This window comes from Limulus polyphemus, unplaced genomic scaffold (assembly GCF_000517525.1).
Source record: "Limulus polyphemus unplaced genomic scaffold, Limulus_polyphemus-2.1.2 Scaffold414, whole genome shotgun sequence".
Classification (NCBI taxonomy): Eukaryota; Metazoa; Arthropoda; class Merostomata; order Xiphosura; family Limulidae; genus Limulus; species Limulus polyphemus.
Window position 1 is genome coordinate 86,474 of NW_013666024.1, and position 25,982 is coordinate 112,455.

Consider the following 25,982-nt stretch of genomic DNA (forward strand, 5'->3'; position numbering starts at 1 on the left):
TCTAAGAAATCAAACTTTTGAATATAAAAACAAGTAACAAGAACTAATTAAAAAAATTCCTAAAGTAATCAGTAATATAAATTTTACTTTGAAATTATTCATGTTTCTAATAATAGCTATCCAACATATACATTTACGTGCAATATCGACGAATTTGAATAATGCCAGGAATGCTGGTAGAGGGCGCCTAAGTACTTAAAGTGGTGAACTCGGTGGTAACAACACATTTTACCAGCTTGAGATCACAGGCCTGCACTAGGAACGTGAGGAGCTTGCTGAGATGATAAAATTTGATGGTTTGAGTCATTGATGGGTACTTCTATATTGTCGTTGAGCTTACCGTTAACACTTTATGACTTTTACTCTGTCATAAATTAAAGAGCGGCTTTTTTATGGATTGCTTTGAAGTTGACTTACTTATGAAAGTTAGTATCATGATATGTGTGTAATATAATAAGAAGCAAGTCAATCATGTGGAGACTAAATACAGCGTTATTATGCTTTGGGTATATTTTAGAATGTGTTGCCGGAAACTGGATTGGAGGTGGACGAGGTAAGCTCGTGTGCTTTACTTTTATCTCTTCTAAGACAACCATATATTTGAATACTAATCTGGTTGTATACAACCAATTTTTTATCATACATAATTGTACGAAAAATCCTAGTTACAAAAATATTTTCCTTTTAATGTCGTGAATAGAAATATAGCATTTTTTTTTCGTTTCAAGTGTTCACGTACAGTTTTTATAAGATAATTTATTCCAATCTTTGCTACTGAAGTTGCAGTATTTACCGACCGTTAGGTTTATTTTATATAAAAGAATCAATGAGTCACTTAGAATAAACGATCACGGGGGAAAAAAAATGGTCAGTAACATCTAGCCCATTGAGTTGGGTACGATATATATAAAATTGGTCAGTAACATCTAGCCCATTGAGCTGGGTATGCTATATATAAAATTGATCAGTAACCATCTAGCCCATTGAGCTGGGTATGATATATATAAAATTGGTCAGTAACATCTAGCCCATTGAGCTGGGTATGATATATATAAAATTGGTCAGTAGCATCTAGCCCATTGAGCTGGGTATGATATATATAAAATTGGTCAGTAACATCTAGCCCATTGAGCTGGGTATGATATATATAAAATTGATCAGTAACATCTAGCCCATTGAGTTGGGTATGATATAAAAAATTGGTCAGTAACATCTAGACCATTGAGCTGGTTATGATATATAGAATTGGTCAGTAACATCTAGCCCATTGAGCTGGGTATGATATATATAAAATTGGTCAGTAACATCTAGCCCATTGAGCTGGGTATGATATATATAAAATTGGTCAGTAACATCTAGCCCATTGAGCTGGTTATGATATATAGAATTGGTCAGTAACATCTAGCCATTGAGCTGGTTATGATATATAGAATTGGTCAGTAACATCTAGCTCATTGAGCTGGGTATGATGTATAAAATTGGTCAGTAACATCTAGCCCACTGAACTGGGAATGATATATTAATTGTTTCCACTCGAAGGCGATTATTTTATGTAATTTGTTTAAAGTAAATAAAACTGTACAAGACGTATTATGTTGTGCAAGATCATTTTTATTAAAGTCAAAATTGCACTGTTGAATGAAACTGTTTCCATTTCACATAAACTTAAAGCTACTTAAACTTTAGAAACCAAGCTTCAGTGGCAATCAATTGTTTGTTATAGGGTAGTGTTTCTCAAACGGTGGGTCGTCGAGAGCAGGTTTCCAGGAGATCACGAGCTATCCGAGAGGTGCACATATCACCTTTGTTATGAGCTATGACGAACTGTTTTTTTTTTCATCCTTATTGAGATAATGGGGGTCGTGACGACCAAAGCACGGACGCGGGGGTTGTCTGGCAAATCTGGTTGAGAGAGAAACATTGTTATAGGGGATTTGTTTAGCAGTTACTTGTTAACTTTGCAGCAGAAACGAAGGGGGTTCGAGACACAGAGAAAAACAATAGAATAAAAAAGGGTATTGTTTTATGAAAAAATGAATATATAAAGAAACCTTCACTGTAAGTTTGCACGAAGGAAAACACGCATGTTATATGCACGTGAATGGAATTTAGTACTGCTTATGGGAATTGTTAATGATCGTGAAATGTCCTCGCACTGAAAAAAACAAATATGCCTCATAATACTTACACGTCTTTCACAAATATTGGAAATATTCTTATCAGGTATAAGTTACGATAAAGTAAAAGGTGATGAGAGGAAATTAATTGGCTGCAGTAAAAATTATATATATATTTGTATAGGATAAATGGAACGTATGACCGAAAGCCTCGCCTAAACGAGGATAAAATGAGTGTAAATTAATCATTTTTCACACTTCTTAAAATTCATTACACCTCCAAGGCAACACGAATAATATCAAATTAAGGTAACCTAAGATAGCTTTCTGGACTGGCATGCGTTGATCACGAGGTTTAGTTTCAGTGTTTAGTTTGTTTGAAGTTAAGCACAAAGTTACACAATGGGCTATCTGTGCTCTGCCCACCACGGTTTTCTAGCATTGTAAGTTCACAGACATACCGCTGTACCACTAGGGCTCATCAGTGTTTAGTCTACATTAATTGTGAGTTATAGAAAGTCCCAAAACTCAATTTTCTTAAGATAAGACACGAATCAAAACGAATTTATTTTGTTTTATATAAAACTATTAATTTAATAAGAGTTTCCTTTTTATATTTTACATTTTGCTAAATTCAAAGAAACCAGCCTATTTAAAATAATACTGTAAAGTCATTTGAATTAACTCTCATTCCAGAAATTCAAATAACGCAGGACAAAATGAGCGCATAAGATGTACTGATTAAGAATTACTAAATTATTAACAACCGCCGATATTAAACTGTACGACTCTTGGGATTTAAAACTATGATACAAGAGTATATGCTGTACTATGTGTATTTAACTTTATCCGCCTGCTTAGTGGAAGAAATTTGAGCTTTATGCTAAGTTAATGATAATTATACACAGAATCGACTTATTTTCTCTCTACTGTGAATATCCTGCATGTCTAGGGCATAAATTAGAGTACACTAATCCTATCTTAAACTCATGCTGTTATCCGTAATAATCACCGTAAGAACAAGAAGCCTTGTCATCCGCAATTCTTTTAATTGCACCTTTTCCTTAGTGCTTTGATAAAGGAAGTAAAACAGAAGCTTTTCGTATTAATTCACTGCCCTTCAATTGGCATTATATAGGAAAATTATTTCGGTTAGCAATGTTTTAGCTTTACTCTCACCTTTAAAACTCACCAGAGTGACAGATAAGGATAACGACAAAGTAGTATTAAATTCCCTCTTTCTGTAAGGTACTTTTAACAAAGGATCTCTTTTATTTTCATCGCCGTTATTGAAATTTAACGAACAACAATAGGCAATTAATTCTGCGTCTTTACAATTTAATATAAAAGAGGATTTAATGATTAATTGTAAGAAATAAATTAATTTTTCTGTACAAATCATACCTCATTTTCCTAAATATTGAGTCATTCTATTGATTAAGTCATTAGTCATATCATATCGACTTTATGTAGTGTGATACACTTCTTACTGCAGTTGTGGAGCAGGATGTTAGTAATATACAGTGACTTCAAATATAGGCTAACCATTTAAATTTTGTTCTAACAGCCTCGTGTTTACCTACCTTAAATAAGCCGCGCAGGTGCCATAATGGCTGTGGGTACACTTTAATAATTATTGTATTGGGAGTAGTTTTATTAGTACAGTAGTAAAAGAACTATTAGCACGAGCTGTTTAATATACAGTTGTTACAAAAATACAAATAAAATAACGTCAGCTAGTAATATCGATGTTAAACGTATTGGCAAATTGTGTGTCTAAACAGTTGATAATCCCCCGCTGTTTAGGTGATAACGTTTCTTCGGTTTTATTATTAAGTGTTTGTTCAGTTGTTGCTGAATGAATTATGTATATACGATCAATACCAATTTAACACAACTTGTGATAGCTTGGATTAGAGCATTTATTTTTAGTAGATAAACATTTTGAATGTTTGAGGACGGACTTGTAAATGTAAAAGTATATGAATTTATGTCTACACATAATACTTAAATTGACTAAACCCGGTAAGTTGTTACCCGCCCACAGTGGCTCAGCGCTAAGTCTGTAGGCTTTTGACGCTAACATTTGAGTTTTGATACCCGTGGTGGGCAGAGCACAGATAGCCCATCGTGTAGTTCCGTGATTGATGATAACCAAACCAAGATGTTACTTAAAAAACAATGAAAGCTCTGTCAGCAGTCAATATACTAATTAATTAATTAACTACAAGCAAGATGATTACTATAATTGTTAATTACTGTGACTCATTTATATTGTAAGTTGTGCTGTTAGAATGATTTTTCTCAATTAAAACATTAATAATAACTAGTAATATCGAATTATCTTCACTAAAATATATTACTCTAAAAGTTATTTTGGTTTTAATTGTAATCCTGGTGTATTTGTGTCAGAAACTCCATCAGATGTCTGTCCGTCTTTCGTGCACATGTGTCTATGAATCTAATTGAAAATTATTTTTTTTTTTTTTACCAAAAGTGGTAATTATCACTCTGACGTAAAACTTATGTTTGAAGTGCACGTGCTTACAACGCTAAAAACCGGGTTTCGATACTTAGTGCTTAACAACAAACAGCAATGAAAGCTGGAGTGATATTTTGATGTTTATTGCAGAAACATTTTATGCCACTATTCGTTTAAAACAAACCAATAACTATTTATAAAGTCGCTTAATACCATATGTGAGGGTTGTTTTCAGTATTAAGACGTTTGTTTTGAATTTCGCGCAAAGCTAATTTAGCAGTGTAAAACTAGAGGGAAGGCAGCTAGTCATCATCACCCACCGCCAACTCTTGGGCTACTCTTTTACCAACGAATAGTGGGATTGACCGTCACATTATAATGCCTCCACGGCTGAAAGGGCGAGCATGTTTGATGGGACGGGGATTCGAACCCGCGACCCGCAGATTGCGAGTCAAGCTCCCCTTACCATCTGGCCATGCTGGGCCGTATTAAGATAAACGTAATATCTCACATTTCAAGTTAAATCTTCTAGTTCTTCATACCTTTTTGTTTTCCATCGTTAAACTTAAGAATTCCCGATTTTATGACAGCGTTTCCATGAAAATTGGTGTACAATGAAGTTGGATTTTTAAATAAATAAAAAAGTCAGCCATTCTGGTGTTTCTTGTTGAATTCAAACTGTAATCTACTGTTAGTACCTCTGTGACAAAGGGCCGAGTATTTGTCGGTAACTTACAAAAATAGTCTGAAAGATCGTTTTCTTTATGTGTTTTCTTCTTACAGTTTCAATATCTAAACATTAGATATTCAGAAACGCATATTCATGTAGGGAAGGACCATTTATTTAGTGGAATATTTTAAAATCTGTCCTTTAAATTTTAACTCTTATATTCCGGCGTTATCTTTACTGAATAAACATAGCCTTGGTTTTTGGCGGAATTACATAAAAGACACGATATAGGTTACGACAAATGGCAATAAGCACTTCTGAGTTATTCCAAAAATATTGGTTACGAATTATTCAAATTATGGTTATCCTATATGGACGTTATCACGATGATATGTTTTTATCTATAATAGCTGGCACCTCTCATTTATATTTGTAATATGATTACGCTTGTAATGGACTTTCGTATGGTAAGAATTCATGAGTGAAAAATATGTTATAACTGTGTATACTTTTACTTAGTTTGAGATAAAAATTGTGCTAGTTTGTCTTGTTTTCTTCCAAAGAATGTACCATTTTGTCTTTCTACTTTATATGTACTTTGTATAACATTTCCCTGAAACTCAAAACAATTTTTAATTTTTGCATTGTTTGTTATTCTACTGTCTACATTACGATCATTTTAGTTACTTGTACTTATTACCTTACTTTCTTTGAATGTATCATAGATTAATCCCGAAGTTGATTTAAGAGCTTCACCATTTTCCGTTAATTATATTCACTAAAATAAAAATGCATTATTGCTTTCGTAAAAAAGAAAGAAAAAAGATGGCGTCGTTCTTTGCTCGTTTTGATGAATTTTGCGCAAAGCTGCTTAAAAGCTATCTGCCCTAGCTGTCCCTAATTTTGAAGTGATCGAACAGAGGTTTGTTTGTAAGTAAGCACAAAGCTATACAATGAGCAATCTGAGCTCTGCCCACCACGGGTATCGAAACCCGGATTCTAGAGTTGTAAGTCCGCAGACTAGGGGGGGGGGGCTGGACTAGAGGAAAGGCAGCTAGTATACTCTTTAACAACGAATAGTGGAATTGACTATAACAGTATAATGCCCCACAGTTGAAAAGTAGAAAATGTTCGGTGACAGGTTTCGATCCAGCGATTCGCAGATTAAGAGTCGAGCGCCCTAACCAAAGCATGTCAGGCCAATGGCAGTCCTAATTCGAAGCAAATGTTGTTTTCATTTTTATTCAAGTACAAAGTTAAAATAGAAATACATTTAATAAACACTATTGTGAAATAAAGGTACAAGGAAAATTAATCGTATTTAGTGAGTATTAGAAAATGGAATGACGCGGAAATGTATTTCATTTTCCGACACATAATCTTGTTACAAGACACATAATGAGTGAATAATAACTGTTGCTAGGTAACATTGTAAATTAGAAAGCTTTGCATACTGGGAAGTTTGGTAACTGAAATTTTAAGCCTACAATGTGACAACTGAACCATACACACGAGCAACGAGCAATCATTCTTTTTCACGTTACTGTAATACTGTATATCTGGGTGTTGTGTACCCACCGTTAAAACTTTGCTATATGTGTTCACGTGATCACATTAAGAGCATTATTAATAAAATCCTGAGCGGGAATGAGAATATTAACAGGCTAAATGAGAACGTTAATTATAAGGTAACGTTTTGTAGTAAGAATAAGAAAGAAGGGTATAAAATGAATACATATAAAAACCTGCAACAAATAACATCAAGGCAGATTAGAATATTAGTTATGTTTGTCGTTTGTACTAACTTTATTTTTCTTTACATTATAATGCTTAATAAAAGAAAACAAACCTCCTGAACTTTGTACACAGGGAATTCATCGCAGGTTCACCGCTGGATATAGTTAAGCGTATAGGTATCATACATTTACGTTGGAAGTTATAAATCCTTGTTTGTCTGTCGACTTTTTTGTTTTGAATACCTAATGGAAAACTAATTGGACTAAAACAAAGTTAGCGCTTTCAAGAATCTGGCTTGGCCTATCGGTTAGCGTGTGGGCTGTACATCGCAAGGCCCACGGTATGCCCCTGAACAAACCAATTTTAGTTTTCCTGTATTCTGAACAAGCAACTGTAGTAATATTTTATTAATGACGATAATAAGAAACCATGTGACCTATGCGCTTTCGAAAGGTAAACTTTTTTTCATCAGGAGCAAACCGGGACTGACTAGGTTAAGAAAAACTGATGTGACGTCACGGTAGACTACCATGGCAACCCGGAAGTGTTCTACTTAACTTTCAAAGGAATGTTGAAGATGCGACTTAATTTCCGTTATGCAATAAGACAGGAGTAAATCGGAAAACGAGAGTCTAGAAAAGTTTTATTTCAAACAACTAACTTAAAAGAAAAACTTTAATGGGTATTTATAAGTAAAATTAAAAGTTAATAAGAAAATCGAGTAACAAGAAAAGTTTAAATAGAAAGAACTAAAAAGATAAAAAACGAACATAGAAAATTACCATAAATGAATAATAAGATTATGGGTAAGAATAAAGAACTTACACCTCACATGAGAAATAATAGTTTTTATTTATTTCTCAAACAGGAAGGGCCAAGAAAGTTAATTTGGATGGGGGAGTAACTAAGGGTAAATCTGATTGTTTTGTTAAAAGTGTTAGCATAAAAAAAAAAGTGTTCAAATGAAGAATGTCATCTATGTAGTGTTTCCAAGAGTAAGGTTTTGCTGTAAGAACTGACTTTCAATATGGCCCATAAATAAATTGTCACAGTTAGAACCATCTTGGTACCTATGGAGGTATTTAATGTTCGTTATTGAATATCACTGAATATTGTTCGTGCGTGTGCTTATTGTAAAATATCACTGAATATTGTTCGTGCGTGTGCTTATTGTAAAATATCACTGAATATTGTTCGTGCGTGTGCTTATTGTAAAATATCACTGAATATTGTTTGTACGCGTGCTTATTGTAAAATATCATTGAATATTGTTTGTGCGTGTGCTTATTGTAAAATATCACTGAATATTGTTTGTGCGTGTGTTTATAGAAGAAAAAAAAAGACATGTCTGGCAAGATCGGATGTTGATGAAAAAAGGTCTACCTTTCGCGATCACTCAAGTTATGGGTTATAAGGTTTCTTATTTTAGTCTTTAATTGAATTTTTGAACTTTTCCTAACATCATGAATATTTTATTAACTACATAACTGTCAAGGTTGAAATGTGTATATACTTGAGGTCAAACTACTTATAAGATTATAATTTATATATGTGTGCAATAGTCATGATAAATTAAAAGTTGATTAAAACTGTTTTTTTTTTTCGTTTTCAAATTATGTATACTTACGTTATTCTAATGATCTTTCATAATTCTTATGTCTTTAGCCCAATAGGTACTATTATTGATAATAAAACTAATTGAGAATAAATGGTAGTATGGATTCATTAAGGTGCGTCGTAAATGAGAGCGTTTTGTCATGTAACATTCGCGGTTAAAAAATACTTCGAAAGCAACATTTTCAAACTTTTTTGTGATGTCCCAAGAAAGTTTGTTCGTGCGTGTGCTTATTGTAAAATATCACTGAATATTGTTTGTACGTGTGCTTATTGTAAAATATCACTGAATATTGTTTGTACGTGTGCTTATTGTAAACTATCGCTGAATATTGTTTGTACGTGTGATTATTGTAAAATATCACTGAATATTGTTCGTGCGTGTGCTTATTGTAAAATATCACTGAAAATTGTTCGTGCGTGTGATTATTGTAAAATATCACTGAATATTGTTTGTGCGTGTGCTTATTGTAAAATATCACTGAATATTAAGTGTCATTTAATAAGATAACTTTAATATATTTTTAGTGCACTACAATCCTTGTTGATGTTGGTACAGAAGTTTCAACCTACAGCTTTAACTAGGATTACATTAAACGTAATGTGTACAAATATCAGTTACATCTATTGGTGTTATCTGCCTTTTGATACATAGAGAATATCAAGAATTTTTGTTACATTTACGTATGGCTATACCTGGAACAGAGTAATGTGAGATGCTATTATTTCACATATTTAAAAACTAACTTTTGGTAATCTAAATATCTACTTTGATCTGGTTAATATGTCACGTTTTGATGATACACCAAATAATTTTAAACGCTTAATATTACAAATGAAAATGGTTCTTTACAGAGTCCTCCGGTGGCTCAGCGGTAAGTCATTAGGCTTATTTCGCAAAAAATCGGGGTTCGATACCCACGGGGGGCAGAGGACAGATAGCCCATTGTGTAGCGTTTGTGCTTTACACGAAACAAATAATCGGTTCTTTATAGCTTTATAAGTATAATCCCATAGGTGTATATTGCAGTTATAATGACTAAAACCACCAATGGTTAAAACTGTTGCAGTTATTAAAAGAGTAAGGAACTGAAAATTAAGTGACCAGCGGTCAAGGAAGTGAACACTAGTAAAATATGTTTAAAACTGAATTTCGATATATTTTATTATCTTCTATTAAAAACAAAGTGGGTTATTGGATATATCATGTTAAAAAATAAACAACGTAATAAATAAATAAAAAACAAAAACAAACTCTAACGACACAAGTTACAGAAAAGTGTGAAGCAAAAGAAAAGAAATAGGTAAAGTGTAAGGCAACCCACATACGCAAGTATAAATCCTGGTACATAACTGAAATCCTAACGTAGCATGCACAATAATCGATTTGTTTAATTATATGTATTTTATTCCACATCTTTTGAGTCCCGAAATTGTTGGAGTAATATCCATATGATTGGAAAAATCCATTATTATGGACACCATGCTACTATTTCAGTTATGGATCAAGATTTCTATTCGTGTATGTGAAGGCATTATTGATCATTTTACTCTGTTTAGCTTAAGTTAACTGAAAATGATCAATGTTTTAGAAAGAAAAAAAACATCTATAAACAGTATGCTTAACTCCTATTTTTATCGTAAGGAATTGCAAACAGAACACTTTGCTATCTCCATCATTTGTTTAGGGTGATTTTATAAGCCTAACTTGTGTTTTCTTTGGAGGGTAAATGTTTTATCAATGGTGTGCAAATGGTTACGTGATACATAACGCCTTCTATCTCCTGCACAGCAGATTTTAGTTAATATTTTATCATGTATTACACCGGAAGTTTCCAGATCTGTTTACTTTGGCCACATTATTCTATTCTATGAATAATGATTTATATTACTTACATTTATTTTGATTATTACACAGATTTTAGATATTTCAGATACAGGAGAGTATGTGCCTTTCACTCATTCTTTGCTTCTAAGTTTTTCTGCAATATGTCATTAAATAAATAAATATATGTATAAACATCTAAAGAGAAAACAAATCCAAATCACCATCGTGTATTTTAATATTTCCGTAAGCTTAAAAGAATGTGTGTGAGCTGGTAAAGTTAAAATATTCTGACCTATAAAACAAAGAATGCCGGTCAGGCAAATTCATGCTGTTAACTTTATAAACACTTTACACTGTCTTAATGTGATTATAACGTTCTGTGTTGTTTAATAGCGAAACGTAAGCTAAACATCAACATTTTCCTAACACATCGAGAAGAAATAATGGGTAACAAACGTATGCTGTTAACTTTATAAACACTTTACACTGTCTTAATGTGATTATAACGTTCTGTGTTGTTTAATAGCGAAACGTAAGCTAAACATCAACATTTTAACACATCGAGAAGAAATAATGGCTAACAAACTTATGTTGTTAACTTTATAAACACTTTACACTGTCTTAATGTGATTATAACGTTCTGTGTTGTTTAATGGCGAAACGTAAACTAAACATCAACATTTTCCGAACACATTGAGAAGAAATAATGGCTAACAAACTTATGCTGTTAACTTTATAAACACTTTACACTGTCTTAATGTGATTATAACGTTCTGTGTTGTTTAATGGCGAAACGTAAACTGAACATCAACATTTTCCGAACACGCGAACGGCTAGGTCTACGGTTGTTAAGGAAACGTTTGAATATGTCATCCTTCTGCCTCTTAGTAGTAAAAAGTGATCTTAAACTATTAGAAAATGTATTGACTTATACAACGATGGTATACATTAATTGTCAAATAAACTATTTTTCAGAGGGAATATATGAATAATAATTAAAATAATTAATGAATGTATTATATATAAAACAAAGACTTAAAGTTAAAAACATCTATGTTTTCGGTATGTTTTTTATTGATTCAAATAAGATAACAAATCGACTTTTGTCTAAATTAATTGAGCAAATATATTGTTCATTCGAAGTTTCAAATAAGTATTTTGTTGGTGAAATACATGTTAACCCGAAGATGTTTTTTTCAGTTGATCCAATGTACAATATATACCAATAAGCGACCGTAATGTAAAGACCAACGAACAAGCTGTAACGTAATAATAGCTCACTAACCAAAAGTGGGTTTAATAAAAAGTTGGTGATGCGTTTTATCGAATTTGTCAGCCCAAATCCACGACTCGATAATATAGTTTAAAATAGAGCAGGAAATGATAATATTTGAGCCTTACCATTTAATCACTTGCTCAGTTCAAAATTGCGTTGCATTTGGATAAATCTTTCATAATTGTCGTTTTTCCACTGGCGAGAATCTCTTCTAGACTGTTTACAGGAGACGCAAATCTTCAAAAAAAGACGTATACGAAAAGCTTGTTGGCATGCTATTTTACACAATATTGAAAAGAAGTTTGTAAACCTTTATTTTATATTTCTTGAAAAGAATTCGATATTCGTATCATGAATTATCTCCTAAACATCCCATTTTCGCACGTACGTACATCTTAAATAGTTTACACTTGGTTAATAGGATAAAAATATTTGCAGGTTTTCTCTTAAAAGGATAGATTGAAAAAGTATATATATATATATATATATGCTTCTACAAATTAATCTGTTCAACTTCACATGTGAGTGCTTGTGATTCTTATAGTAATTTAAAATGATAGTTTAATCAATAATTTTATTAAGATGCTTCAACGAAGTGGATTTTCTTTTTAAGTAAAAAAAGCAAATTGAAACTTGATTAAAAAAGTTTCGTTTTAGAAGATTATCTTAAAAATGCGTTGTTAAAGAGAAAAAAAGGGTTTATCAACTTGACAAGAAAGGTTAGTTAATTCATATAATTAGTTTTCAAAATAGCACCAAACAAAAAAACTAGGGTTCACTGCTATTTCCAACTGCTCTGAATGTTGAATATTAAATAAAACGTGGGTTTTTATCGCGATGTCGTTATTTCTTCTTTTCCTGTTCAAAAATTGTTTATTTCTCTATAGGGATTATTAATATTATTTTTTAGTTATATTCTGTTACTGAATAAGTCTCGTGGCGATGAATGAAAAGCCTGATAATCCACTTAAGTGCAACATAAAACAAGTCAAAAGGTAAAACTTATGAAATTTTATGTTTTATCTTAGAATAGTTTTATTTTTTACTTTCACACTGTATTATCTTGAATTTTACAACAGAAGAAAAGCAAAATAAATTAAAACTCGAGTTCTCCAAGTAATAAAATAAGAGCAGTCTTTATAACTAACTGTTTAATTTACTAACACTCATTTCTAATTTTGCGTTGGACATCTTTTGTTGCAAAAATAAGCTGGAACTGGCGTAGCATAAACTCTATAGATGCCGGAATTTGTGTGTTGTTCAATTGTAGTTCGTTCGTCAGTGTGGTATGCAAATGTTAATTCGTTTGTTTTTGTTTTTAAGTACAAAGCTACACAATGGGCTATCTTTCCTGAGATCATCACGGGTATCGATGGTTATCTTGGTTAGCAAGCAATTGCTATTACTCCTGATAATAGACTCTGATTATAAATGTTTTTGAACAGCCAGACAAAGAAACGGTATTTGATAACGTCGTTCATACTAGACGAGCTGTGCTCTGCCTTTCGCGGGTATTAAAACCTGATTTTTAGCGTTAAAAATCCTCAGACTTACCGCTGGGTCACCGGATGGTTGTTAGACGAGTTGGAGAGGTCCTTGTTTTCCCCCATTATCTTGGATTATCCATGATTACGCCACTCCATCTATTGGGCTTAAAGAGTCACTTGACACATCACATGATCAATACATTTCACATATGTAAATAGCTGAGCTCGTTACAATTACGTTGACGATTTCCTAATAAAATGGTTAGTTATTGTAAATATGATGTTTTTTGCTATTCGAGTAAGATATTGCATATTTTTTGATACACCAATTTTTAGTTTGTTATTAAGTATTCGCGTCGATTTGCTTTTTAGATTTTACGTTGAAGAGTGTCAGTGTGTATTGTAATGCATTTTAGGCTATATAACAAGGAGTCCTGGAGTGCCACAAAATATGTACAGTGATGCATTTTAAGTTATAAAGTAGAATTTGTTACCTAAAAAATGGGTGTTGTGATGTACATTTGTGGAAACCTCCCAAAAAAGTTAAACTGACAGCATGCAAGCCAGCTACGTTTGCCCATTTCAGCTATTTTAGTACTAGTGTCACATTCAAGACCCAGTTAATTTTTTTACGCTAACGGTGTGTGTGTGTGTGAGTGTTTTGATACTTTTCTTTTGTTCTTGTAGTACAGTCCTGCTAATGCCATTTTCTCGTTATGATTTTCTTATTTGTTAGATTTCTACTGTTTATTTACGATTCTTTTTACACGGTTTATTAGACTGACGTTATTTCTTTCTTTGATTTTAGTATTCTTGCTGTTGTTTCTCTAACTTAAAGCTCTATGCAATGTTGATTTTTCCTTATATTCATTATTTTTATCAGTGTTATTACCACTGTTGTTAATACTTTGTTGTGGTATATTGTTGTTTTTTTCATTTCTCAAGCCTTTCAAATCTTTAATTCTATTCTTATAGAAATAATTATGTTTTGCAATATTTCATTTATGAAATTCAATTTATTATACAATAATTGCTAATAAAAATTGATTATGTTTAATAAAGCAATAATGGGTAAGAATGGAGATTTTCGCCTTACAGTTGATCTACATAACATTAAGGTTAAAGAAGAAGTACAAATCTTAGCTGAGTATCGTTTAGTTAATAGTATTACCTGAAAGAAAATTAATAATTATATTGTTTCAATAACGTATCCTTACTGTATTAAATTAAAATTTATCTATACAGTACTTTCAATATTTGAAATAACTGCATCTCATACATTTTGGAGGCATTTCTATTGTTTGTTTACTGCAATAACAAAGCTACACAATGTGCTAGCTGTGCTCTATTCACTTTAGACTTACCGTTGATCTATTGGGGCGGAGACGTTTTTACTCTGTCTGTATGATAGATTTATTTTTCCCATAAATTTCTACCATCAGATAAGTCCTACTTGGTAGAAAATTTTGTCTATTCCCTATTTACACATATATATTTCTGACTACTTTTATGTTTAACATTGTCAGACAAAAGTATCTTTATGTTTAATATTGTCAGACAAAAGTATCTTTATGTTTAATATTGTTAGACAAAAGTATCTTTATGTTTGATATTGTTAGGCGAAAGTATCTTTATGTTTGATATTGTTAGACAAAAGTATCTTTATGTTTGATATTGTTAAGCGAAAGTATCTTTATGTTTGATATTGTTAGACAAAAGTATCTTTATGTTTGATATTGTTAGGCAAAAGTATCTTTATGTTGAATGTTGTTAGACAAAAATACCTTTAAGAGGTTTTAGAAAGTTTTTTCTTTAGTTGAATAATTTCAACCCAATATAAACTATTGTTGGATAATATTCCAACTATAGTTTCCACTCTGGACCCAAACATCACTAAGGAAAGTGTCTTTGTTAGTTAATAAACACAAAACTACACAATGGGCTATCTGTGGTGTGCTCACCACGAATATCGAAAACAAGGTTTTTAGCATTATAAGCCTTCAGACTTACCGCTGAGCCACTGTGTGTGTGTGTGTGGGGGGGAGGTATCAAGTTAGATAATCTTTGTTTTTCTGTGATTAAGTGAAATAGATTAAGGAATGACACCTGAAGCTTGAATTTTCTGTAATTGTAGCAGACAGTGCGATTAATCAGTGATCCAGAGTTTAACAATGAAGGTGCCATGACGTTTCTTGTTCCTTAGCTACGCTTCCAAGTGGACAGTTACTAAAACAAAAACTGAGATTGTGAACACTGTAGCTTACGTTTAAGTTGTCATAAATTTTATCTATAAGCCACGTTTAAAACTGAAACATTTATTTAATGCGAGAAAAATCCATCACTTGAACGTTTCTGAGTTGTTCGCTAGTTATTCTTATCCTCGTTACGATTATGGCTAGATTGAGTCAACAGTAAGAGCGCTGGTGACCCGCATAAAGGAACATTGTAATAAGATTAGAGCACAAATAAATTATTCGCTCGTTGGAATGCAAAACTGCCTTTTAAGCCTTCTTGTTTAAGACGTAAAAAGTGCGGATGAAGGATGGTTCTAGACTATAATAATTAAACAGAAATGTACAGGAGGTGTGCATCGTACCAAGATCATCTTTCGTGTCCAATGAGTTTCTTTCAATGGAACAACAAAAACAACAACCCACAACTAACACAACTTACTGGAAGGCATGGCTTAGACGAGAGATTAACTTTTACGGACTGTGAACCTGAAGATTCACGGTTCGCGACCTGTTGCTGCAAAATCGAGATCCACACTGTGAAGTCGTTGAGTATTGTAACGATGTTGGAACCTCACCACGTTGTTATGGTCCATGTTGCCCCGTCTGCTCATACTCTATCTAACGACCGTACATCTTTACTATAGCCACGAAGAATACTTTCCATTACAAAAGGCTTTGTCGTAAAGCTGTTATATCCAAAGCATACTATTCCTTTCCATTTTGCTTTCCATAATCCATCTACTAGACGATTTCCCAGCGTCTGTTTCAATAGTCCGATCACAAAAAACTCCATAGGAGACTTGACCGGTATGTCTTCGTATGGAATAGCATAAATATTCATTTCATTCTATAGCTACTTGAGGTATACAAGAGTTGAACGGATATGTTGTGGAAGCAGCCTGTGTACACATGACTTGTGTCTCTTATCCAAAAAAAAGAGATCCTTCTTGATTATATTGCATACAGTTACTATAGAGGACACATGGACAGCTTTAACCAGTGTCTTTTGTGTTCGTGGATTCTCATCTGTTACAAAACACTGCACTTTGTTTACTACGGTTGGAGTATGACCTAATGCAGGTCTTTTTCTGGATGGTCCTGAAATACCGAAGTTGATCCATATTCCTTTGTTTTCCATTTCCATTAAGCACGAAGGATATCCTAGTCTTTCAAATTCTAAATTTTACTCATAAACACAATTTTGTGATCTGAGCGTTCTTATACATCTATTCCACGTGACTTTATATTGTCTGTGCTTGTCACGTGACATGTTGATTTGCATATTCAAATTCCTGTATAAGAGTGACGGTCAAATTACACTTATAGATCAGACAAGATTATCCCAAGAGTTGACGGAAGGTGCTGTTGACTAGCTGCATTTACTCTAGACTATCAGTTCACAATTAGGGACGGCTATGCGCAGATAGATTTTATATAATGATACAATCTGAATCCTAAACCCGAGAGCACGGGTGTCTCACGTAAAGTATTTAATTCTACCTTTCGGTATGTCAACGGTAAGTTTACGGATTTGCAAGCTAAAATCTGGGATTAGATTCCCCACAGTGGACAGAATGCAGATAGTCCAAGATGAAATGTGAGATTCTTGCAGGAATATTAGCATTTCTGTGTAATTCTCTATATCAAGTTATATCCTTAGAAATGTTCTATAATTTAGAATATTTTGATATTTAAATTCTCTATCTTGAAATAAAATAATAATGAAACATGGTAAATTTATTAGACGTATGCCTTAAGTGCTTTACAGTTTAACTATATGTAATGAAAATAATTTTGTAGGCCCCCTTTTTTTTACTCCATATTTATATCACAAATCTGCATTTTCACATATATGGTATTAACTTTTCTGATAAAAATCTACAATTCTTTAAAAGTACCACTAAAATTTAGACTGAATTTTCTAGTTCGTTGCATAATTTTTGTTTATACTCACTACTTTTACTGGATCAAAACATCGCGCTCGTCAGGTTGCATTATTACACAAATATGTTGAGACACAATTATCATTAGATTTACAAAGATTTTTGACGCAAGTAAAGTTTTTTGAATTTAAAGATAAGCGTTATGATACAACGTAGATTGTAATAAAATGTGTTACTGCCTGGTTTTCTTCTTCATTCTGAAATTCCTACGTTATATTCTGGAATATAAGAAAAAGAGATGAATGTGGTAGTTAATGCAGAATGGGATGCTTTATGATAATATAAATTAATCTGAACAAATGTATTATATCTGACAAAGAGTCATCCAATGAACAAAGCCTTTTTAAATAACTTTTTAATGTTGATATGGAGTCTGTACACGTTTCTATAGCGCTTTTATATCTAGAAAGCGAGTCGAATTTATCATATCATTCTGATAAACAAATTAAAGATGATTGATTATAATACAAGAGGGTAAGTTGAATTTTATTTTACCAATTTATTTACGCTAATGCAGTGTTTTATTGCCGTGGAGCTTCGGAAGATAAATATAACACCCATATTTTTGGTTCATATGAATTCTCGTCCACTTGACAGAAAAATGCCACCCCGATAAACGTATGAATAAAGGTTTATTTTACAGCTTTCTCAAAGAGAAATGAAATACTCGCACAAAAAGATTTTTAAACGATAAAGAGCCAAAAGACTCAACAATTCGAATAAAAGAGACTTCAGTATTCTCCATAGAAGCGTAAAAGGACATTTGCATAGCAGAACGTTCAGAACAGTGAGAGACTCCAGAACCACAATTCAACACAACCTGGAATAGCGCCTTTATCTGCAAAGTGAAGGCTATGATTATGAAAGGAAATATTCTCATTTAAAAAACCATTATGATGAATATAACGAAAGAGAATCTTCCCACCTAAAAAAATCATTATGATGAAGGTAGACATATTTTCTTGTGAAATGAATAAAATCAAAAATAAAATTTACTAAGGGTCACAAGTTTCTAGCTACATCTCGAAATCAACGGCTATTTTCCAAAACAAAATAGATGGACGTTGATTGCAATAATCTTATCTGGCTACATTTCAATTAAGTCCATTGGACTTTCATACCTTTGGTCTTCTTAAACGTGGTCTTTGTAGCCGACGTTCAAGTACAGAGTAGCGTCTTTAGAAAGTTTATCAAGATGTATGGTTTATAACGGACTTAGCCATTCTTTGCAGAAGGTTGTTACAGTGGAAATTACAGAATGGAGCAATAGTGTTATATCAGTTCAAAATTAACGGCGACTATCGTGCGAATATTCAAAACCGACAAACAAAAAACAATTATATGGCATGGTTACAAACCTTGAAACTTCCCAATTTTAAAATTTGTGACAAAAATTGCAAAAGTATTGAGTCTCACTTTTATATATATATCACAATTTCAAAATCTTATTCTTCTAACAAGGGCTTCCGGTGCATCAGCAGTAAGTTTCTGGCCTTACAATGCTAAAAATCCTGGGTTCGATTCTTTGCAGAGGACAAGGCACAGATAACTCATTGTGCAGCTTTACGCTGATAAACCACGTAGAAGAACAACAAATATTACGAAGAAAGGACCTATAAATTAATGTTTTAAATGTACCTCAAAAAACAACTGTTAATTCGTTTGAGCCCAAATAATAGAAAAAACATACATGTAGACAGAATTTAACCCAGAGATTAGAAACATATCAAAGTAAGTAAACACACTAACATAATATAGCTAGAGAGTCAAACATGTCTTACTCAACAAGAACAACTACATAAAACGTTTTTGTAGCTAACTCCAGACTTATATTTGTCGCGTATTGAGACAGAGAACCTAGCATAACAAGTGAAACAGGATGAAGGAATTTAGTGTCAAGTCTGCATCAGTATTTGATATACAAAAACGTGAAGGAATGTTACATCTAATTCTACAACCTAATGACTTATTTGTGATACAGAGTTTGTATGAAGCACTGGCATCATAATACAAACAGAAATTGCTGATAAAATGTCAAATAATATAAAAATGGAGCTAATGCACATAAGCAGATAAAGGTATTTATACATTCATGGGTTTCTTATTCTTATTTGTGTGTATGTGTGTACATGTATGTATGTATGTATATATATATATATATATATCATAATACAAACAGAAATTGCTGATAAAATGTCAAATAATATAAAATGGAGCTAATGCACATAAGCAGATAAAGGTATTTATAGATTCATGGGTTTCTTATTCGTGTGTATGTGTGTACATGTATGTATGTATATATATATATATATATATTTATGTATATATATCTATATATCTATTTATATATATATATATGTATGCATGTGTGTATGTATGTGTATATATATACATATATGTATGCATATGTGTATGTATCTATATGTATATATGTATATACCTTGTATACCTCGTCAGAGATAAAAGTCTACTTGTGCAATTGACTTACTTCTCAGGGTTTACAAGTAAATAACATAAAATTATGTAGTAAAGTGAGAACAAAGTGAGGGGCTATATGTAAATTGCCTAATTTGAAATTTATTTATTTTTTCGAAAAGTCATGTATAGTGCATTTAGTTGATTCTCCTTTTAATAGGGAATACGTAGGTTATTTATCTTTATAACGGGGTTTCTCTTTGGGTGGGAAAATCGACTGGCAGAATAACTCTAACGAGGATCCAGCTGGTTATGAAACTAGCTTGAAGTTATATAAAGTTTTGTCTGTTGTCTTCTGTCCACCGTTGGGAATCGAAGTACATCAACGAAATAGACAATTTTTTGTGTGCGTGATTAGTTATGTTATCTATATATCTAATCACATTTTATAAATAATTGGTATACAGAACGTTTGTTCTTTTCTTGGAAATAAAGTTGCCCTGAAAACGTACACGTAGGGGAGATCAGTGTAGTTTGGACCATTTAGGCAAAAGAATTAAACAAACACCAACTTACAAAGAATATGAAATATGTTAATGTTGTGTTCAAAAATCAAGTACACTAATTTTTTTGTAATAAATATATTTGACCATAGTCAAGTACCTACATTTATAATTGTCGGTCTAGAATTGTCCATATTACACATTGCATATGTAATCCTTAGTGTAAATTAGACCAAATTAATATTTGGTATAAAACCAGTATTAGGACTACTTTAACGTTACATAGACCTATGATTGAACTATGATCAAACATTTATTAAAGTCTTTAGACCCTTTTGTGATTTAGGGTATTTGCGTGAACAAGGCCAGTCTTGCTAGACGTACGTATAATTATTAGAGGTTACAAGTATTATAATAGTATTAAATTGGGTCACTGAGTTCAGCACATTCCTCGTGGACCCAGTTTTGTCCATATTGTATCCAGTCATCCTCAGAAAATTATCTACAAACCTTATAAACAATCTCATCAGATGCATCAGTAAATGTTGATTGTTCTGAAGCTTTTGCAATGTCATTAGTCGCAAGTTTTTTCATCCTTGACACTTTTGTTGATTTTGATTGGTTGAGTGACCTTTTTTGGCACCGCTTTTTCATTATCGGTTCCAGTACAGCCTGTAAAGTTCTTTTATATTGTAATTCATCTAGAACTGTAACTCTTATTGTATTTCCTTTCTTGTAGAAGTAATTTGGAACAATTTTGGTTGGGGATTAATATCTCCTACAGTAAACTTCCTTTCAATTGGCGTAAAATAATTTGAGTGAACAGGGACAGCAATAAGAGTAAATGTAGGAAAAGAAATAGAAGTAGGAAAAGGATCCGAGAAAGGAGTATAGGAGCAGCAACAGTAACAAAGGCAGAAAGAGGAGCAAGCACAGCAACAGGAGCAGAAGCAAGGACAGGAGAAATATAATAACATCCCTTTCTGGATTGGTGCGCAACCACTGATCAATTTGCCGAAAGTATAGTTTGTTTTAAAGGGTTTTAAAAACGTCAGGTCGAGGTTACATATGATAACTTGTGTGTGTGGAAGCAATGATAGCACGGAGACGCTAGTTTTCTTTGCTCGATCCAGAGTTTTAAGGTTGTGTATGGGGTTCTTGTATTCATTCATCAATAATCAGCAACAATTTTTTTTTTGTCGTTAGCATTACAAGTTTTATAAAGTTACAAAATATATTGTCGTTTATCCAAACATTCTCCTGAAATTATGAACAGAGACAATTTCCGAAGAATGGATCATAATAAATTGTTCAAGGGTTGTATATACCGGTATCCCATAAATGTGGTAGTAACTTGTGAACCTACTCAACGAATGGGGATTAATAAACAAGCTTCAATGGATCATAATAAATTATTCAAGGGTTGTATTTACCGGTATTCCATAAATGTGGTAGTGGCTTGTGAACCTACTAAACGAATGAGGATTAATAAACAAGCTTGAATAGATCATAATAAATTATTCAAGGGTTGTATTTACCGATATCCCATAAATGTGGTAGTGGCTTGTGAACCTACTAAACGAATGAGGATTAATAAACAAGCTCGAATGGATCATAATAAATTATTCAAGGGTTGTATATACCGGTATCCCATAAATGTAGTAGTGGCTTGTGAACCTACTCAACGAATGGGGATTAATAAACAAGCTTGAATGGATCATAATAAATTATTCAAGGGTTGTATTTACCGGTATCCCATAAATGTGGTAGTGGCTTGTGAACCTACTCAACGAATGGGGATTAACAAACAAGCTTGGGCACCTGAAAAGTGAACTTAGGTTCCTGCGCTGCTCCATCCATCAACTCACCTTTCAATCGTTTTCGTGGGAAAATGATGGCTAGCAGTATAGTTTCCAGCACCTTTCATCATGTCCTCATTACTGGCTTGTTATTGTCACAACCCGATGTTTTTCCCTTCTTTTGCAGTACTTTTTGAAGCACGATGATAACTGTTTCAATCACATTGTGCCCTTTGTCTGCAGTCAGGCGATTATCAGTTGACAAGTTTTTCAAGTAATTAAAACAAAGTAATTTATTTGCACACGATTAAAACCCGATGTTCTAACCAATAACGTGGGTTTAAGACTTCTTAGTGTTATTTCTTGGTATCTCTGAAGAGATTTTACAATCCATTCTTTGTTGCAAATTATATCTTTTATTTAAGGCGAGTTTTGATCTAATCGACTTTTGCATTTTGTTGACACCATAGAATTGTGATTCCATCTCAAGAATATATTTAGTATTATCTGGAGGGTCACAGTGTCATCATAAACGCTTTTCCTTTTAGTTGCACATTCATTTACGTTGTATAAATGTTCCTAGAACATTATATTATTTTTTTATGCTTTGCTAAAGCCCGATTTCCCTTCCTTAACAGCTACAATGGCAGCTACCATAGATTCCAACGACCATTTCCCGTGTTTCCTTTTCGCTTGTCGAACTGTAAGCATTATCATCGGTGATACAAACGGTGATCTGTTGAAAATAACAAAAATAATTAATAACTGTATTTTATTAAAGTTTATCCTGCCGTGTAATTTGGACCGCTGTTACATACCGCGAGCTTCCACGACATTACTGGCATCATATGTGTATGTTAGCCACATCTCATTCAACCACTGAAAGCATTACTTGTGTTGTACTAAAATAGCGCCAAATAAAGAGATGAAGGCTACTATGAATTATAAAACTGTAAAATAAAATAAAATCATGCGGTTTTATTCTTATTGCTAAAAAAGATAGCGTTACTGGTGTTAATGATTATATTCTGGCTTGAGTCGTCCACTTCCGGTCGATACTCTATCGTGATAGGATAACCCATGGTTCAACCTATTGTTTAATACTGGAACTGAGCAAGGATAACCCATGGTTCAACCTATTGTTTAATACTGGAACTGAGCAAGGATAACCCATGGTTCAACCCATTGTTTAATACTGGAACTGAGCAAGGATAACCCATAGTTCAACCTATTGTTTAATACTGGAACTGAGCAAGGATAACCCATGGTTCAACCTATTGTTTAGTACTGGAACTGACAAGGATAACCCATGGTTCAACTATTGTCTAATTCTGGAACTGACAAGGGTTAAATTACTTGGATCTTCAGTATTTGACAGAAATCAAGAAATTTGACTTCAATAAAAGAAAAAGATGAGGCTTCTTTTTTATTCTTAAATCGTTTTTTTTGTTTTGATATATAAATTCTATGGAGAGACTGGTGTATAGTATAATTAGGTCTTTACATTTAGAGCGAACTAGATATACTCAAAATATTTCATTCTAATGAACTTATTTTGCGATCTAATTTACTTTTAAAAAAATATATCGTGTAATGGATATGACAAGAAAACATAGTATAATTAGGTCTTTACATTTAGAGCGAATTAGATATACTCAAAATATTTCATTCTAATGAACTTATTTTGCGATCTAATTTACTTTTAAAAAAATATATCGTGTAATGGATATGACAAGAAAACATACAAAAACATCAATACCAAACTTTCACATATTAATGGAATATATTATTATGTAAAATGTTATCGAACACGAAACTGTTAAATCCTAAAGTCATTGCGATTATAATGTTACAAGCGTTGAAGTTTTTATACTATTTTCTTGTAAGTAAAGGATAACTTATTTAACCAAACTAAGTTAAAATTATTTTCCTGCCCAACGGTTTGGCTTACGCCTTTAATATATGCACAGCCAATAAGTCTTAACCTACCTAATTTCAATAACATCTTGAAATAAAGTTTGCTCAAATATCACTTTCTATTTCGTGTATCACAAAGCACCACAATACCAAAACTCCAAGACACAAATGACGAATGCCGATTGATTATTGCTAACACAAAGCTACACAATGAGTTATCTGTGCTTTGTCCACCGCAGGACTCGAAATCTGATTTTTAGCGTTATAAGTTCTGAGACTTATCGCTGAGTTACCGGTGTGGGGGTGGAGGCGGATAGGGAGTTATTTTAGTTTTCTTTCTTAAAATTTATTGACGTTGTTAAATATCTTTATTATGCTTTGGAAATCACCAGCATATTTTGTGCATAGTACGTAAATGTAAAAGTGTTTCAATGTCACATAGAAGACAATAGACATATTAATATGCAAACAACTGTTGTTGTTGGAGTACTTACGGAGCTTTCTTGTGAGAATTGTATCTATAGACAGGTATTAACATTCAAAGAAACCTATGAAACGTCTAAATAACCGCAGAATTCACCAATGTCAATTGAAGCATTTTAAATATGGCTAACTTAATTAAGGTAAAACTAACAGAAGAAGATAACAAAATGACTGTTATAAATATAAGTTTGTATTCAAAATAAAATATACAAACATATATTTAGTGTTCTTTTAAACTAAACCTTGATAATTAATTTAGTAGTAAATATATATATATATATATATATTACTATTTATTTCAAAGGCCCGGCATGGCCAGGTGGTTAGGGAGCTCGACTCGCAATCTGCTCGCCCTTTCAGCCGTGGGGGCGTTATAATGGGAGGGTCAATCCCACTATTCGTTGGTAAAAGAGTAGCCCAATAGTTGGTGGTGGGTGGTGATGACTAGCTGTCTTCCCTCTAGTCTTACACTGCTAAATTAGGGACGGCTAGCGCAGAAAGCCCTCGTGTAGCTTTGCGCGAAATTCAAAAACAAACAAACAAACAAAAATGTATTTCAATTCATAAGGTAAGACTGAAATAACACCGACAAAGCAATTTAAATTAAATTAAAATAAAAACCTCTTTTGTTTAAAAGTTATTTATGATTGGCCATCCACTGCTTTCGGCTTGAAAGAAATCGTGATTTAGAGCCATAGCAGTAACACCAGTTTTTCCTAATTCAATTTAACGACATCGAGAATCTTCAGTTAAAGTCTTCTCCCAATTGCTAATGCTCTTGGTGATTAGTTTGAGAAATATTAACGTATATGTTCTCGAATGGTTATGTATCAAAGGTTCCAAAAGTTGCTAGTTTACTGCTGTTGGAGTTTGATTCTGAAGACGTTTGTTGCAGAATAAAATAAACTCTCACTGTTTCGTCTCTCCATTCATATGGGGGGAGGGATGAAGATTTGACGCATATAAAAAATAGAGTAACGTTTTGCATGCGTTAATTTGTTTATTGGAACTAGCTTAATTTTCTACAACTAATGTATCCATGATTGTATGTACGTTCGACTGCTATCTTCGGTAAATGCTTTTCGTATATAATAATTAAAACCAATGTATGAAAAATCCGATGTTTTCTCGAAAGTATTTTCTAATATATTGTAGTCTTAGTCAACTGATGTGGAAAAATATGAGGTAGTTTATTTTAAAATCTTATTACAAATACACTCATTGTTCTTTATATTACTTTTGTTTTCCCTCTGTGAGACGGCCCGGCATGGCCAGGTGGCTAGGGCGCTCGACTCGCAATCTGCGAGTTGCGGGTTCGAATCCCCGTCACAATAAACATGCTCGCCCTTTCAACCGTGGGGGCGTTATAATGTTACGGTCAATCCCACCATTCGTTGGTAAAAGAGTAGCCCAAGAGTTGGCGGTGGGTAGTTATGACTAGTTGCCTTCCCTCTAGTCTTACACTGCAAAATTAGAG

General features: G+C 32.9%; 1 protein-coding gene across 1 annotated transcript in view; it reads left to right on the forward strand.

Moving 5' to 3' along the window:
- Positions 1 to 284: 284 nt before the first annotated feature.
- Positions 285 to 25,982, forward strand: part of LOC106458082 (nephrin-like) — a 103,456-nt gene continuing 77,758 nt past the window's right edge. The window contains exon 1 of the mRNA XM_013917537.2: positions 285 to 553. Within this exon, the coding sequence (XP_013772991.2) occupies positions 472 to 553 (82 nt within the window). The 5' untranslated portion in view covers positions 285 to 471. The remainder of the gene's footprint in view (positions 554 to 25,982) is intronic.